This window comes from Periplaneta americana, chromosome 3 (assembly GCF_040183065.1).
Source record: "Periplaneta americana isolate PAMFEO1 chromosome 3, P.americana_PAMFEO1_priV1, whole genome shotgun sequence".
NCBI classification, from domain to species: Eukaryota; Metazoa; Arthropoda; class Insecta; order Blattodea; family Blattidae; genus Periplaneta; species Periplaneta americana.
The window spans coordinates 85488945-85508413 of NC_091119.1; the positions used below are offsets into that span (position 1 = coordinate 85488945).

General features: G+C 36.8%; 1 protein-coding gene across 7 annotated transcripts in view; it reads right to left on the reverse strand.

Moving 5' to 3' along the window:
• Positions 1–19469, reverse strand: part of LOC138696226 (protein FAM219A) — a 251442-nt gene that overhangs the window by 3319 nt on the left and 228654 nt on the right. For all 7 annotated transcript variants that reach the window (XM_069820893.1, XM_069820894.1, XM_069820892.1 and 4 more), the window contains 2 exons: positions 17999–18077; positions 4590–4746 (listed from right to left, as the gene is read on the reverse strand). In XM_069820893.1, the coding sequence (XP_069676994.1) occupies positions 4590–4746; positions 17999–18077 (236 nt within the window). The remainder of the gene's footprint in view (positions 1–4589; positions 4747–17998; positions 18078–19469) is intronic.

A 19469-nucleotide genomic window follows, 5' to 3' on the forward strand; every position in this document is an offset into this window, starting at 1 on the left:
TATTTACTACGTATTGAGCTTCGCGACTGTATATACTAGACTGCGGTAGCACAACGTATCCCCTGAGGCACCAAAGAGCGAAGACTAAACACTCTATAATGCGTCATGAATTTAACCACGGGAAATTGTCAAATGGCGGATCAGATACTATGGTATTGCAAATACATTATTTGGGCAAAAATTATCATTGTGCTGTAGCACTGCAGCACATATCAAGCCCCTGGTTATCAAGCTGAAGGAGAAGTTTGTTCACAAGTCCCAAAAGACTGTGGCCATGAGCTTACTAACTGAGGTTACTCTCTTGAGCTTTTTCTTCCAAATAGAATTTGTGTGGTACCATTTTCATCTGAATTAACTCAGTTGTGATATAAAATAAAATTCCTGCATGTTCCTTATTGCTATCATAGCAACATACTACCATGAATTCAGAATGGAGATAGCCTATGGCAGGATGCCACAGAATATTTTACATGCAGTAAGACTACTGCATTTATCTTTCGAAGAGATGGAAAAATTCAAATATCTTGGAGCAACAGTAACAAATATAAATGACACTCGGGAGGAAATTAAATGCAGAATAAATATGAGAAATGCCTGTTGTTATTCGTTTGAGAAGCTTTTGTCATCTAGTCTGCTGTCAAAAAATCTGAAAGTTAGAATTTATAAAACAGTTATATTACTGGTTGTTCTGTATGGTTGTGAAGCTTGGACTCTCACTTTGAGAGAGGAACAGAAATTAAGGGTGTTTCAGAATAAGGTTCTTAGGAAAATATTTGGGGGCTAAGAGGGATGGAGTTACAGGAGAATGGAGAAAGTTACACAACGCAGAACTGCATGTATTGTATTATTCACCTGATATAATTAGGAAAATTAAATCCAGCCGTTTGAGATGGGCAGGGCATGTAGCACATATGGGCGAATCCAGAAATGCATATAAAGTGTTAGTTGGAAGGCCAGAGGGGAAAAAGACCTTTGGGAAGGCAGAGACGTAAATGGGAGGATAATGTTAAAATGATTTGAGGGAGGTGGGATATGATAGAGATTGGATTAATCTTGCACAGGATAGGGACCAATGGCGGGCTTATGTGAGGGCGGCAATGAATCTGTCACTTGTAAGTAAGTAAGACTACTATATAAAACTTTACTTTTTCATTCAATAAAAGGCACAAGCAGAATTTTTCTGCATAAAAATCCATTGCTCTTAGCTAAGTTAGTCAATACTTTTATTCAGATGCGAGCTTGGTAACCATTGTACTAATATGAACTGAATAATGTAATTAAAAAACATCACACATATGCCAAAAAAATTGAATTGGGTTTTAATTAAGCTTAACTTCATCATGTTCTCTGATTTTTATCAGCTTGTTGAATTTTTTTTTTTTTAATCTCAGACTTTTCAAAGAGTGTTTAAGAGGAATGAGTTCACCCGAGGGACTTCTGACTTGCAAGTCTTGCGTACCTATCCGATATTTTTAGTTTTTTATTCTAATTTTCAGGGTATAACTTTAACTGTGTTCACCATTCAGAATAAGACTGAAGCAATGATAAAGAAATTAAACTTGTTGACTTGCTATGTTATCAATTGAGAATTTGATTAATTTTCCACTATAAGTGACTTTCTAGCAACACATGTGAATAACTCTCGTCCAATATCTTTGGAAGTATTAAAAAAATCGTGAATGCTTGACATTAAAATTAAGGGATTATTATTCTTTCTGAAATTGAAATACAATTGTACAAAAAATCTTTGTTGGTGATAAAATGTAACAGTTTGCCCGTCAAAAATAAGAAGGCATGTTAATATTATTAGTATAGATTATCTTCTGATTAGAGCTTAAAAATCATGTTTTATACGACGACCATGTTGCATCACCCATATATACTGATGCTTCTCGAATTGCAATACAACATAACGCCATTTATATCAGCATTATTGCATGAGTGTGTGAGAATACAATTTCTGCTGTGGTATTCTTAAAGTACAAAAAATGAACTTAATATCGAGATAGATAAGTCATGAATAACAAATTTTCAGTAGATCAAAACCAAGGTTTGAAATGAGGACCAATGTCACTATGATGGGCTGCAAATCTAACGCCTACATCATTACGGAAGAGGATAGATACAGTATATGCCTTCTACACCATCTGAAGAAGTACACTCTTTGTATTCACATGGAGGTCATAACTCAGAACCACCAATTTCTGACTTACATCCTTTTTTACTGTGTGCATTAGATATTGAACCAGACATTGCAAAGTAACATCAACCGTCACACTAATAACCTTATGATAAGTCTAAAAAAGAGTTTCATTTTTTACATATAACTTGACATAGTGTAAAAGTAACTTTACATATTTTCAGATTATATTCAGAAGTTAAAACAAATTTAATATTTCTGCCAATTTATTATGAACATTTAATTCACTACATTATGTAAATGCTTTGTGAATCAGTGGCGGCTCCTGCATATTTCTTAAGAGGAGGAAAGAAGTTAACAGCACGAAATGACACCTTCTTGAATGAAACATGCTACAAATTAGCCTACATGCATACCTGTAAGACCAGGTAGTGTTGGGGTTGGCCTTCCCTTCTGTATAGCAATAATCTGTTCTTGTAAACTGAGTTTCCTAAATAATTGTCCAAAGTATAATATATTTTCACTTCCGTTCATTGTTGAATAATTGCGCAAATTAAAAATTACAAGGAAATTCACAATCTCGTAGCTTTTTACGAGCATACTACAGCATCACGCGTGTTGGAAGAGACTAGCTACTAACTCGTAACTGGAACCGTTTTACGGAAATGGAAATGGGAATGGGAAATAATCTGAGGAAAGCAAGAACACTGCACCCACCCACGTGGTCTGTGTTGGCAAATGTACATTTTACAAGTTCAGTATCACGTGCTTTTGAAGAATGTCAGTTCTTGTAAAGTCATACTATCATTATTGTTCAAAGCTGCAGGTGGCCGATTAATTTTTTATGTTAAAAATGTTGTAGTTTGGAGTACCTACTTTCAGTTTCAAATATATTTGTACAAAACTGACAACTTGGCTGTTGCCCTGTCTAGTGAACAATGAATAGAAGTGAATTTCAGGGGCCAACTATGTAGAACTACTTCCTCTTTGTTTTACATAAACCCGACTTTAACTTTCAAATATCCACAAAAGTTTCAAACCATGAATAGTAGCCTATATAAAGTGCAATGAATAATATTTTTGATTTATAATTTAAAAAATGTTTACATGGTGTCTTTCATAGTGGTGCGTTAAAACTGTTTTTGTTGTGTCTCCTCCTAGATGTGTTATAGTCTGGTTGAATGCAACATCGTTAGGTGGCAGCAGTAGCGAGCTTGCTGCAAGACCAGTCTGTTTCTATTTCCCGCCCATGACTGATTCAGAGGAGGATCACCTCCCTCTCCATTCATTTACTTGCTTTAAAACTCTGCTTCTTTCTCTGGCCGCTAGTGTGCTGTTGTCTATGTGTGTTAACTGCAGTAGAGGAGGAATGGAGTGCCTTTCCTCCACACAAACAATCTCGCATTTTTCTCACAGTTTTCTAGCAGCCCATGAGCGCGCGTTGTTTAAAACTCGATCAACCGAGTTTTTCTTATAGCTGTGAACTTAAAAATTATCGAATCTTCCTCGAATTTCAAGGCACATATATTTTATTTGGTATTTACTTTCAAAAGAAGAAAATGTGAGGAGGACATTCCTCCCTTCCCTCCCCCGAGGAACCACCACTGTTGTGAATAGAACATGATTACCATCCTAAATTATACAAAAGATTTTGGAGGTCCGTCAAAATAAAATATGAGCTTCACACTCATAAGGTTGGGAAATACTGTACTAGACTATGCTAGTTTAGCAGACTAAAATTCCATTTTTGAGGTAGAGATATCTGAAAGAATCAAATGCTATCATAAGATAAGTAAGAATGATGATTAGCAGAGTTTAACATTTGGTATATGGCAGGTAAATATTGCTTTAAACCTTTTCATTCAAGTCATAACTTCCAAACCTCACATATAAAGGCACGAATGACATCCACTCAACCACAAGACTGTAAACAAATCTATACAATTTTATTATGTTAATTCCCAATTTACCACGCAAATAGTCTGTAGCTGCATTTAATTGGCAACAGGCCATGACTGTTTGGCCAAACACCTACATAGAATTGGAATATATCAGTGCCCTAACTGTCCATTGTGCAACTCAAGCCAAGAAATGGATTCAGAACACCTCAAAATCTGTGCTTCTTTGGCTGACCATGACAATATCTTTAAAAAATATTGGAGTGCAAGGAGTCAAATGATTTTATTGTCAAATGCCTGGCATTAGAAAACAACAACAATTTTATTATTAATAATATACAAAAATTCTAACACTCCCCTGAAAGAGTGTGATCTCGTGCTCAGGGAGAAGATAAATGTGTTTGCCTACCTAGAAGATGAAGAAATTCATAAAGACAAGGAAACCTGAAAAGTTGTGAAGGAATCATCCCCAGAGTAGAGTCAAAACAGACCTCAATATGTAATTGCACAAACTAAAGAAGTTCTATATTCTGCAAATGATTTCAAATCACCTCTCGTCAGTCTCCCAGTCCACCAGAGGCTGCTGCTCACGCTGAGTGCTGGTCACAGCTTTGCTTGGTATGGGAAGCCTCTGAATAGGAATAAGGGTCGAGTTCTTTTTGTACTCTTGAATCCTCTGGATCTTCTTGGCTTGTTCTATCCTATGTTCTGGAATGGAACAAACATCAAATGTTAAAACAATTAAGATCTCTATTGCTAATGAAGCGAAGTAATGAAATTCCAAGGACAAGTATACCTGCATAATGTTCGAGTAGGCTTCCGCGGCTGGTGTACATGGTCTGTGGAGAAACTTCGGGGCTTGTAGTGCATTGTCTTGGTGTTGGTGGCTGACATTTCGACTGCTGTATTTGTGGTATGCGAGCTTGTATATATATACTATTTCCTTATCCAACTGCTCTGAGGATGACCACAAATACAGCAGTCGAAACATCAGCCACCAACACCAAGACAACGCGGTACAAGTCCCGAAGTTTCTCCACAGACCATACCTGCACAATGTTCATACAGAAGCAGAAGACAGTGGGAAAGAACTTTTAATTACTTGACAACATACAAAAGCACAGGTAAATCTCAGGCATGGCATATATTTCAACTATCACTGTTAAAACCACAGGAGAGAAACAAGTGCACGTGAATATTATTTGCAGAAGCCATGCATAAATTAGAGATGCATATAAGAATTATATAAACAGAAATGTCAGTACACAAGGAGATAGACGAAGCCAACCAACATTTACAACATGAAAGTAAATACATTTTTCGTCCATAGTTGTGAGGTACTTAACACTTAAGTAGTTGTGTACTATTTTGTGCCATTAGTACATACAGCAATGGGGGTCATCAATATGACCCCCACACGACTACTTAGAATGTTAAATATCAGTTGCATAGAGCATATTCCAAATCTCAGTGCTGAGCAATCTGATGGCATCACGGTGTTCCGAATTTCAACAATGACATCACTGATGCTCCACCAGTGTCACACCAGTTCCATCAGCTTACAGAGATGGTGGCAGTATCCATCAGCCGCCATCAGTGAATCTGATTGGTTCTTGTATAGGGCGGGAATTAGCAGACGAATGACATTGTGCACTGTTGTGACATGGCAGTGTGTTCTGCTTTAGTTCTGCTGTATTATTTGTAATGAGCACAACGTAAAAACAATATGTTAGTGGCTTATGAGCGAACACGTCAACAGACCAGCTATTACTACTGGTTCAAGAAATAAATTGTTTATGCTCTCTTTTCTTCGAACGAGATGACAGTACAGAAATTTCGCAAAATCTTGCTAGAGTAGCACAGACAACAACTTGTACAGTCGCCATGTTAACTATTGAACCTTCCAGCAGTTTTGTTCCTATTTTGCTGCAGCGTGACATCATTGATGTCTACCGGTCTGGTGAGATTCGGAATATAGTAGCGTGCAAATTAATCCGAACACGACATATTTTTACATTTTCTGTCATTGTTGGCCTCACAGCTGCTCATACCGCTTTAATTGACATCTGTAGTACGTGTAATTCCATTGTTGAAGGTCTGTCGTCATTTTTTTTTTATAATATGTGACATTTTGCCTGTCGTTTTGTACTTATAAGCATTTCAGTTGTGTTGAAGACTTAATACTGCAATCCTGTGTACATTCTGTCGTCTTCACAAATGGATACAACTCCACAAAAACGGTCTAAAATTATAACATTAGCAGAGCTTTCTTCTATGACACAGAGGCAAATTGCTGCAGAATGTCACATCGGTTTGGCTACTGTTAATTCGATCATAAAACGATACAGGGAGACTGGATCCATCACACCCCAGAAAAAAGGAAACTGTGGCCGGAAAAGGAAGACTTCACCTGCAGATGATCGTTTAATTCTCAGGAAAAGTAAATTAAATCCTAGACTAACTGCTGTCGACTTAACCCGCGAGTTAATGGCTACCACTGGGGCGAATATTCACGTCAGAACAGTGCGGCGTAGGCTTTTGGAAGCTGGACAAAGGGCTCGTAAGCCTATTAAGAAGCAACTGCTAACTCCTGTTATGTGCAAAAAACGCTTAATTTGGGCAAAATTACATCAACACTGGACAGTGAATGACTGGAGGAATGTACTTTTTTCCGATGAATCTCATTTCGAGGTCCACGGCCACCGTGTTTCTTATGTATGGAAAGGATCCCAAAAAGTAACAGCAGCTCATCTCCAACAAGCACCCAAATACCCCCCTAAAGTAATGTTTTGGGGTTGTTTTACACATGAAGGGCCTGGAGCATTAATACCTATCAAGGGAATGATGAATTCTGACAAATATATTCACTTATTGGAAACCAGAATCATACCCCAGCTGCAAAAATCATTTCCGGATGGCAGAGGTGTGTTCCAACAAGACCTGGCACCATGCCATACGTCTCGAAAAACTATAGAATTTAACAAGAAGAATATTCAGGTACTCCCCTGGCCAGGCAACTCACCCAACATCAACCCAATTGAGAACTTGTGGTCAATTTGCAAAAGAAGAATGCAAAAAATGGATTGTTCTACTAAGGAGAAGATGATTTCTGCCCTAATTGGTGTATGGTTTCGCGATGAAGAAATGAAGAATATTTGTGGGAAATTAGTGGAATCCATGCCAAATTGTCTCAGAGCTGTTATTAGGAACAAGGGAGGCCACATAGATTACTGAGGTATGTCTTAGATCCTTTTTTTATCCCATTTGAGTGTTTTTGCATAAGTAATTACGTTGTTTGGATTAATTTGCACGCTACTGTATGCTGATAGCATGTGTTTAGCCTCGTCTCCAGAACGTTTCTAAGATGGAATGGGGGAGAGACAGACTGTGAGACTGTATATGTATGTGTGTGCGTGCACGTGCAAGAGAGGTGATTGATCATCATGACCCAAGCATCATAGCTAAGCTACAGATCACCTTGTTCTATTAAGTTAATGCAAAAGTTCATAGCGTTTTTTGCTGTGATAAAAGTTTTTATTTGAGATGAATAGAAGACAGAAATTAATCAGTAATATATTCTCCTACATTATCTACGACTCTCTTCCAATGCTGGAGAAGTTTTTTGATTCCGAATCTTAAGAAATATACTGGTTTGGAGTTAAAGAAGCCAACTTTGTAAAGCATCTTCATTATCGAAGAAGTTCCCTTGAAGACTGTTGGATAGAGAATGGAAAATGTAGAAATCTGACAAGTCAAGATCGGGAGGAATGTGGGGGAGGTGTGGAATCACCTCCCAATCAAGCTCCTGGATAGCTGTTTTTGTCATGTTAACGGAATGTGTGTGTGCATTATAGTGTTGCAGCAGCACTTGATGCAGTAATATTTTTCTTCAATTGCAGCCACAAGATGTCAGAATTGTTGGCAATAAATGTCAGCGATTACATTCCTTGGAAACAATTTGCAGTATATGACGCCTTCTTTATCCCACCAGACGCATATCACCATCTTCTGTGGAAGGACACTAACTTGTTGAAATGACAGAACCATTTTCTAGCAGCGCGATTTCTCCAACGGCATTCTCCCCATACATGGCACACATGTTTAAAGCTGCCTCCGCTGCCTTTGATCCCCTATTAAACTCAAACAGAAGAATATGTCGGAAGTGTTCTTTTTTCCACTCGACACTTCATCTTCTTTAGCCTACAAAATTCAAGGCATATTTACAAGCATAACACTCAAATGACAAACGATAAATAATCTCCTAACAATGCAGTGTTGTGATGACGAACGTAAACGCTATGAACTTATGAATTAACCTAGTATTTTGATATTTTTCATGGTGCACCACGTCGAAGGAGATTTATCAGATGTAACAGAGAAACCAGGCTGTTTTTAAATGAAATAATAGCACTGCTTTCAATTAATTATGATGTTTTATGCCAGGGCTTTTCAACCTTTTTTGTCAGAGGGCTGCAATGGCTTATGCACGAGAGGTCAAGGGCCGGATTAAAGAAAAAGTTAGTAAATCTTTAAAGTCGATTTTCAAAGCATTAGGAATCATATGTTTAAAGAACAAATTAATACAAAAATGTAAAAAAAAAGGATTGGCAATCACTGTCAAAATTTGAGAACTGTTTTAATGTAGTCTAATAATGTGAAATTTGACATTCTGTTTGCTGCATTAATTTATCTATGTCAACCTAAGCAGAATACATCACGAACTCCAACCACAACTACAGCAACATAGCAACTGACATGAAAATACTATACATTCAACCAAAAAGCAAGAGACTCGATATTCTAAAAAAAAAAAAAAAAAGAAATTTATAAACAAACAAAAACACCCACAACACATCCTCAACAATCAATTCAATTTCAGAACACACTTTTTACGATATACTACCAGCCATGAACACACCCCACCAAAACAAGAAACCAACAGAATTCAGAGGATGATAGAAATTAGATCTAAAAGTTAATCAGGTAAAATAAGGCCATAACTTAAATATTAACATAGTGAAGTTGTTATTTATTCATTTTATATAACTTACTAGTTCATCAGTTACAATATTTCATCTCCAGCCGTGAATTGGAAACCCCGCTTTATGCCATGTCATTTTATTTTCTTTGAAAATCACATCACTGAGATGCCTTCCTCCATTTTTCTTTGAGGTTTCTCATCACTTTCTGAATCAGCTCTGGATTGACTGTTCTTATCTCTTTGGTCATTCTTAGCTTCAAGTCACCAACCTTGGTGGTCTTATAGAATAAACTTTAGTTTTAAGGAAAAACTCACAGAAAATAGTCATAAGCTGCCAAATCTGGGAATGTGCTCGCCACTGCACATTACTATACTGCAACACATGTGGAAAAACTGTAAGCAGCATATCCATTGTTGCTCTCACTGTATGAGGTTTATCAACATCTTGTTGGAACTACACAAATTTAATGACAATTCTTCTTTACTGCAATTCAGGAGTATGTAATTACATACCATTTCCATGCAGAATTCTGATCTAACAGTCACAGCTGCACTGTGGTCATCCTAAAAAAATAAGGTCCTATGACTCTGAAATAAGTTATTTCACACCACAAAGTCACTCTCATGCCATGAAGAAAGTGTTCATGAGATTTTCCTCAGTAAGGAGAAAATGTTATGCGAAATTCTGTCCCATTCATTTAAATGGTGAACAATCGCCATTTTGTAAGGATGGAAGTGTAGCTCCAGGTGAAGAATGTTGCAAGCACTTCGCTATGACAAACCCAGTGCTATGTAAGGTTTCCTTGCAGACCTGATTGGACTTTGATTAATAGCTCTCCTTAAATTTTCAAGATTCTCTAGTGATCATAAGGTACTATTTGATGGCTCCCAGAAGTTTCTTCTGTGTAGATTCTGTTCGATGGAAGTTCCTAACCCACAACTTTATTGTGCTGGGCCTAATAACCACACCATAATGTGAAGTCTCAAACTTCGAAATAGATGTTGAGTTGTGATAACAGAAACTCCATTTGTGAAATATGCTTCCAACACAAAAGCACGACGTCATGCTGCATGATTTTACCTCAGCAACAATGTACACGCAAATTTAATTTCTCATATAGTCTACACAAAAATAAGAAATAAAAACCGTCAGAGTTCCCTGCCCCACCCGATACATTAATCACACAACAAATATAATGGTAACAGGCCATATCTGTGGTTCAAGTGCTAATGCACTGGTCTTCCATCCAGGCAGCCTAGTTTCGAACCCCGGGCAGGTGATGATGAAATTTGTGGCGTACAAAGCAGACATTGCAGAGGGGTTTTCTCGGGTACTCCTGTTTCCCTCTCATTCCAAAAACCATTCCACCTTCTCTTCATTTCATGTGTAATCTCCAATAGGATAAATAGACTGCAGTGAAGTCTTGGGGGGGGGGGGGTAATATGGGTTTCTTATATAGGAAGGGCTTGAGCCCCAAGCTTTGTCAGGCAACGCATGTGCAGATGAGATCTGACTATCAGGGGTAGGCAGGATGGGCCACCTGTCAGCGTCGGAATCTTGGACAATCGTCATATACGTATTATTATATAGCACACAATAGACCAAAGCATGCCCAAGTATATGGACCCATCCTGGACCCAGCCCTCGTAATGCCAAGCTAAGACAAGCAATGGCAACAGGGAAATGAGAGTATCATTTGAAACCTGTCCTTGACATGCTTTTGTCTTCCACAAATTCCACTTGGCATCACTGAAATTTGGACCTGGGTCTCTGATATAGACAGCCAACACCAACACTCCAATCTAAATGTTTAACCAACAGTGATCTATTCCTTGGCCCATGGAAAGGTAAGTGTTCTTATGTACTGCGGTGCATGTGACAGTACAATTTCATCCATTAATTTAATTTCATTTTGTACTCGTTGGTTAGTGTTCCCCAAACTTATTTTAATGTGGATCACTTTTTATTTCGGTAACTACCAAATCAAATGTTGCAGTGTTAATTTTATTTATACCAAAATCACCATTACAATCAAATTTTAAAACAAATATTACGAAAAGTACTGCAAACATACAAAAATAAAACAATGAAGTTTAAGGAGGTTAATATTTTTCTGTTTATCATCTCAATTTTATTTTTAATATCAGAAATAATAAAATAATAGTTTAAGGATAGATCTTTATGGTAGCATTGTTTATCCCTACATTTTTTTTTGCGGCATTATACGAATAACCTACATACTACGTTCAGACGTCATTAATTACAGAAGAAAACAGTACTTTAACCAAATGCTTAACAAAATTGAATACTCTCTTACAAGACTACATCAAAATCATTCATACGATTTTTAAGTTTGAGTTTTAAATTTGAACAATAAATGTCACACTTTCATAATCTGCATTAAATTGACTGCTTTGAGCATAATTATAGTAGAATTTTTCATACCGGTATCCAAGACATTGCATTATTACTTGTAGGAAAAAAATTAATACAGAGATCTGCATACTTGTAAAATCAGTATAAACCTATTGTGTAACAGCCTATAATAGGTCAAGGCTCAACACCCAACTGTTGTCCTCTCGTCCACATGCTTCAGCAGAGGTGAACTACTATCCAACCAGTACACAAGTAACATGTGGTCAGCATGATGATTCCCCAGCCATTATAGCTAGCTTTCATAACCAAATTTTGCTACTCACAGTAGTTTCCCAAATTCATCATGATGCTGGATAGGCATCAGTCCCACTGGCCAAAATTTCATAAGAAAATATCTTCCCTCACAAGGACTTTAACCAGTACTCATACTGTATTACTAGTCTAAGGCATGATAGTAATTACAAGCATCATGATTTAGGTCTACTGACTTGTTTTGTACGAGGATTGTTTGAAAAGTTATAGCCTGTCACAGAAATTAAACTAGGATTATCTGAAACAATCTATTTCTCAACATAATCTCCCTGACATTCACACACTTGTTCCACCAGTGCTGCAATACTGCTGTACCCTCCTTGTACACAGATTCCTTGAGATCTGCTAAAAAACCTTCTGCTGCTGTGGCAACCTCTTCACTTGACGAAAATTTCTTCCCAGTAAAGTAAGTTTTGAGCTTTGGGAAAAGAAAGAAGTCTAAGGGTGTGAGATCTGATGAGTAGGGAGAAAAAATCCCAGTACATTTGCTGCAGGATTTTCTGGATAGTAATCAAAATGTGTGGACATGCATTATGCAAAAAGATAATCCCTCTTCCTAGTTTTCTTGCTCTTTTGTTCTTGATCACAACATACAAATTAAGAATAGTTTCACACATTAAATTTCTGCAGGATGAGAACTTTCAGCACTAAGATATTAATTACTACTTAGTTATCCATTTTGCACAGTCTTCACTTTTTCAAATACAATCTAATGTGTCGTGTTCTACACTCGATTGCCACACTTGCCCTGCCTTATTGCTTTGTACAACCACTGAAAATCTTTCCTTAAACCCATTGTTCCTATGCATTTCAAAAGAGACCCTCAAAGCATAATATACTATCAAATAGCCTATAACAGTTTTGAATGTGGCACGATTTTACCAAAAGAGTTGTTCCTTACAATCGAATAAATATGGAATACCACTTCAACACTCTAAAAACGAAGTCATGAACATTTACAAAGCCAGCAATTTACCTAATTACTCAACATTTCCAATGTTCCTCCAAGAAATATTTAAAGCTTGGCAGTTACAGCGGTGAATGTTGTAAAATATCCCAATGCATTTGCTGCAGGGTTTTCTGGATGATATTCAAAATGTGTGGACATGCATTATGCAATAAGATAATGCTGTGCCATCTTAAAGGTACATGCCAGCTAGCTTCTTCTCCCCTCTATCTCACATGTGTAGCTCCACCTTCTACTCCTGTCTCTCAACCAAGCTTCTCGAAATTTCTATGCTACAGCAGCACTGTCCTCAGGCCAAATTCCGAGACTATAAAACCAGGCTTTGTCGCCATATTCCTGTGTTCCCAGTCACCAGTCCAGATAATTCTTTCTGACTCCAAACAAGCTTGAAGTCAAACCAATTTTTTAAGAGAAAACAAGTTCTTCTTTGTCAAACTTGACCTCACTCTTGGCCTGTCACCAAACCTCTCATCTACTTCAAACTCTCAAGAAAATATTCAGGCACTTCCCACACGTAACTCTACAACTATATTCAAATTTTTAGCTAATTCAAGCATTTCCAGTACCCGAACTCCATTCCTTCAATAAACTAACCCAGTTTGTCCAAGTCTTTGCTTCAACTGTGTTTTATCCCTTTTGTGGTCAGCCATCACGAGCAATTACGCTCTGAGGGTCGATAGTAAGAGTTCCTAACCCTCTTGTGGTTGACCACAACAAATCATTAAGATTCTGACTAAAGGTCGATAACAGGAGTGTTACACTTTTGTCGTCAGCCATTGCAAATCATGAAGATTATATCTGAAAGTTAAGAATAGAAATTATGCTGCCCTCTGCAGTCAGGCATAGAGAATTATTTATGTTCTGACTGAGAGTCGATAGGAGAAGGACCTGTGTCCTTCCTCCTGTCTTTTGATATGCTCTTCACCACACTGAACCTTCAGAGCAAACTTTCTAGGCATAGCTCTATTACCCTCACTGACACTCCTATTTCTCCTACCACAGAAACTATGGTAGTGTCATTCAACATGTTACAGTCTGTTAACTGTATTTTTAATCCTGACATAAATAAAGGCAAGTTTACCTACTCCCTTGTTATTGGTACAGTGATTTCTGTAAAAATTTGCCAACATGGTGCAAAAAAGTATAATTCCATAAAATGATATTATTTTCGTTCAAGTATTTATCCATTTCCTTGTTTATTTCTACAGATAAATATATTTTACTTATGCAATCTTGTTCCAATGAATGTCGCAACAGATAGAAGCTGTGACCTCTCATACCTTTTCATATATCACTGCAGCTAAATAACTATTATCCATAGTCAGGAATAAATGACGCTATCGTTTCTCATCTTAATGTTAATAGCATATGAGAAAATATCAGAGATAGTATCAAAATTGCACTGAGCAGAGCATAGGTTATTATGAAACTAAAAAAAAAAGAAACCGTGGTTTGATGAAGATTATTGCATGGTAGTAGAAAGAAGGAAACAGGCAAAATTGAAATTCTTACAGGATCCAATTGAGGAGAATAGAGATAATTATTTCAATGAAAGACGGAAAGCAAGTCGTACACTTAGGAATAAAAAGAGAGGTTACTTGAAGGAAAAACTGAATGAGGTAGAAACAAATAGTAAGAATAAAAACATTCGAGATTTATATAAGGGTATAAAGGAATTTAAGAACAGATATCAGCCAAGGGTAAACGTGATCCAGGATGAGAATGGTGACTTGCTTGCAGACTCTCATTCAATCCTGAACAGATGGAAAAACTATTTTGGGCAATAGGCCAAATAGAAATGATCGGGACAAAATTCAAATACGAACTGCTGAGCCATTTAGACCCGAACCCACACTTTCAGAAGTCGAAATTGCGATAGAAAATCTGAAAAAGTACAAGTCTCCAGGTATCGATAAAAATCCAGCAGAATTAATACAAGAGGGTGGAAGCGCATTACCTAGCAAAATTTATAAACTTGTACTTGCTATATGAGAAAATGAAATTGCACCAGGACAATGGAAGGAGTCCATAATTGTACCTATTTTTAAGAAGGGGAACAAGACTAACTGTGGTAACTTTCGAGGAATATCACTTTTGTTGATGTCGTACAAAATTTTGTCTAACATTCTTTTGAGAAGATTAACTCTGTAGATGAAATTATTGGGGATCATCAGTGTTGTTTTAGGCATAATAGATCGACTATTGATCAGGTTTTTTTGTATTCGACACATATTGGAGAAAAAATGTGAGTATAAGGGTACAGTACATCAGTTACTCATAGATTTCAAAAAGGCATATAACTCAGTTAAGACAGAAGTTTTATACAATATTTTTATTGGATTTGGTATTCCCAAGAAACTAGTTTGATTAATTAAAATGTGTCTCAGTGATTTCCAAATCACTGTGGGCTAAAGCAAGGAGATGCACTATCACTTTTACTTTTTAACTTCGCTCTAGAATATGCCATTAGGAAAGTTCAGGGTAACAGACAGGGTTTGGAATTGAACGAGTTACATCAGCTTCTTGTCTATGTGGATGACGTGAATGTTAGGAGAAAATTCACAAACTATTAGGGAAAACGCGGGAATTTTACTTGAAGCAAGTAAAACGATAAGTTAGAAAGTAAATCCCAAAAAGACAAAGTATATGATTATGGCTCGTGACCAGAATATTCTATGAAATGGAAACATAATTATTGGAGATTAATCCTTCGAAGAGGTTGAAAAATTCAACTGAAGCAACAGTAACAAATATAAATGGCACTTGGGAGGAAATTAAAGGCAGAATTAATATGGGAAATGCCTGTTATTATTTGGTTGAGAAGCTTTTGTCATCTAGTCTGCTGTCAAAAACTCTGAAAGTTAGAATTTATAAAACAGTTATATTACTGGTTTTTCTGTATGGTTGTGAAACTTGGACTCTCACTTCCAGAGAGGAACAGAGATTAAGGGTGTTTAAGAATAAGGTTCTTAGGAAAATATTTGGGGCTAAGAGGGATGAAGTTGCAGGAGAATGGAGAATGCAGAACTGCACACAATGTTTTCTTCACCTAACATAATTAGGAACATTAAATCCAGACGTTTGAGATGGGCAGGGCATGTAGCATGTATGGGCGAATCCAGAAATGCATATAGAGTGTTAGTTGGGAGACCGGAGGGAAAAAGGCCTTTGGGGAGGCCGAGACGTAGATGGGAGGATGATAATAAAATGGATTTGAGGGAGGTGGGATATGATGATAGAGAGTGGATTAATGTTGCACAGGATAGGGACTGATGGCGGGCTTATGTGAGGGCAGAAATGAACTTGCGGGTTCCTGAAAAGCCATTTGTAAGTACGTGTCATTTTTCAACATTTTCTAACACTTCCAAACTAGCAATGTGATATCCCTAATACACCCATGTTCTTTTAGCTTAAGAATTAAATATTTGTGGGTCAGTGTTTTGTGCAATCAGAAGTTAATTTTTCTGAATGACATTGAATAATATGACAAAAACAGTAGCTAGTCCTTCAGTAAAAAATTCATTAATTAAAACAGAAACTAGGAAAAGCTTTGAAAAGTGTGTAGTGAATCTGATATCTGACAGTGGTCGTTAATGTAATTAATGTTAACTTAATTAATTTAGACTTATTAGTCATTGCATAATACTATTAACCTTTCAGTCATCAGATTTATTTTACTTGTGGGCCATTTTAATGATGCAGTGCTTGTATCTAGCCACACTGCATTTGAAAGTAGTATTCGTATCCCACATTACTACTTCAATCACAGCTGTTGCTTGCAGATAAATACAATTTGCTTTGTTGACATCAGGATTAAAAGTACAGTGAACACATTTCCAACTAATAAACCATCATTGTACCAACAGCAATACTTCCAGAATCTGCCCTCCCTATGTCTTCCTGTTTATGATTGATTCCCATTTCTCCTCACCATCTCAACTACTTCAGAATCGCACAGCAGAATCACAAAAAATTTTACACATCATCTGTTCAAGTTTATTATCATGCAAATAAGAGCACTTAAAATTATCTGCTGAAGATCAAAGGCTGCTAATACTGGTTCAAGTGTGAGTCCAAACAGGTTACATTTGTTACATTATACTGACTTCGCTTTGACTTGATTTCTATAGGGCTGGGCCTAGGACAGGTCCTTATACAGTCAACACTGAATATAGTGAACTCGGTTATAATGAACAATCAGCTATAGTGAACCTAAATCGTTGGTCCTGACTCACATACATTAAAAAGTACATTAATATTTCTGTTTATAGTGAACTCTCGCTTCGGTTATAGTGAACCTTAAAAATTGAAGTTACAAGAGTTCTAACATGACAAATTCTTATTCGAAGTCAGACCTTCTTGTATAAAACTGAAAGAATGTTTTGAGAATGATATTCTAAGTTTCTTACTCCTTCACTCAAAGGACAAAGGTAGGATTAGTGATTCCTAGACAATGAGCTGTACTGTAAATCCAGACAATGGTTGACGACCTTGCCTCACTCCACTGTCGAAGGGTTGTCATTCTGTTCTCAGACACACTACTCTACTGTTCTAATCCTCCACCGTTAAAGGGTTGCCTTTTGTTCTCACAAACATTTCCATTATGACGGATAACATTGAAACAACGGAAAATGAAATTGCCTTCTTTTATTAAAAGGGGACGGACATTATGTCCAGAGCATAAATGAAAGTAAGACTCCGATGGCTTTCAAACTCCATCAACCCCCTGCCAGTTTCCATTAAGTGATCTGGGAAATTCCAAGGCTGAGTACGCAGTCACACCATAACAGTGTTTGCCATTTCTACTTTATCAGTCTGTTTCTAGCGTTCGAATAGTGAATGTACTGTATAAAAATGTCGAAGCATAAAGTGTTTTCTTTGGAATATAAGGCGAATATCGTAAGTAACATTGAATGTGGTCTTTCGCAAGCGGACGTGAGTCGACAGCATAGTTCAAGTAAATCACCTGTGAGTAACAGTATACAGTATAATCCATTCCACAAAATGAAATATTTTTATTACTGTATGATATTTTATTTTCTTGTTCACAATTTCATTCATTCCTGTTATTTAAGGTTAGGGGAGAGACACTTCAGATTTAGTGAACCTCGGATATAGTGAATGAAAAATGCAAGTCCACAGAGGTTCACTATATCCGGAATTGACTGTACTTAGGCATCCATAATTGTACTGAATTATTCAGCTAAGCAAAGCGTGCATGCATAAGCTCATTATCACACAAAAATAGCCTACTTAGTAACAGTTACAGGCACAGGAAAAGAGCATGATGACATTTACAGTTAGAGACATGCAAAAACCATACCAAGCTTTCTGTGCAGCTGTTTGACATTAGTCTTCTGAGGAGAGGCTACTGTTGTACTGCTGCACGAGCTGTCACTCGCCTACAAGAAAACAACTTGTTAGAAGTTACTGTTCCATGCATGTGCCCCGCATCCCATGCCATGCTGATCACGATCACATATTAAAATATTATGCAGTTCATCCACGCAATTATCTACATTTCCTTATATGAAACTAATCCTATTACTGAAGACAGTATACAATTTTAATGACAAATTTACACAGCAACAGAAATAACATATTAGCAAAAGAAACAGTATTAGTAAGAAAAACCTTCGCATTTATTACATAGTATTGTATTGAAATAACTATGAAATCATTCTTAAGGGACAAAGATAATCTTTTTTGTTTTTAATTCGTTTTGAGTTCAAGACGGATATGAAGCTCTTACTGTGTTGTAAAATACTGAGTCCTAGTTTTCAAGGCCAGGTACATTCTCATGAAGTAGTAATGATAATGTGATGATGGGTAATTGATGGAAGGATAGTAGAATAAATGGAAGTATCTAGAAAAAATTTTTCACTGCATTTTTGCCATCAATAACTACTCTTGGACTTACCAGGACTTGAACCATGTATCCAGCATGGAAAGTCAACATTCCATATCTTATCTTCACCTAATGGTATGCAATAACCAGTTAAGTAATAAAATATACTGTGCATTCTAAACAAACACTGCAGTCAATATGAATAAATAATCCTTCTTGAACACAATACACACAGCAATACGGACACGGGTTTCGAAAATTTGGCCTGAAGAAGATACTTTTGAAATATTCCCTATATAGTATAATAGTAATAAAATCTAAATACTGGCAATTTGTGTTACTTATGATATATCCGTTTAGTTTCTCAATAGGCCTACTCAAAGTATGAGTAAATAAACCTGATAATGCAGATTTTACCTCATAACAGTAATAGTACACCTTAGAACAAGAAGCATGTCTAAAATCCAGCTGATTTATGTTGGCACAGGATTCTTAGAAACAGAAAGAAATATGTACTCTCTCACTTGCACACATTATTTCAGAACCTCTTGGCAAATATCTTAGGGCGCTGGGGGAGGAGGAAAACCCCTGTTATGTGGCAAAGACATCTGTACCATCTCATTTTAAATCTGTTATTTTATTACTTTCCAACACAGGCTTGATAAATCACAAATGCAAGTGAAACCACCAATATTGATAAAAATGTAAAACTTACAGTTTGTCCAGCTTGAACATATAATAAAACAAAAATGAATTACTTGAAAATTAATGAACATATTTTCATGTAGTTTTTCCTACATAAATAGTAACTCAAAATGTTTTGTTTGCATAGCTAGCAGAGTGTCGTAATTAGGGCCCAGAAGTTCTCGCATTTGCATACTTTTTCCTGGAGGATTGTCTCAAAGATTAAGCCATGCATGTCTCAGTGCAAGTCGCATTAAGGTGA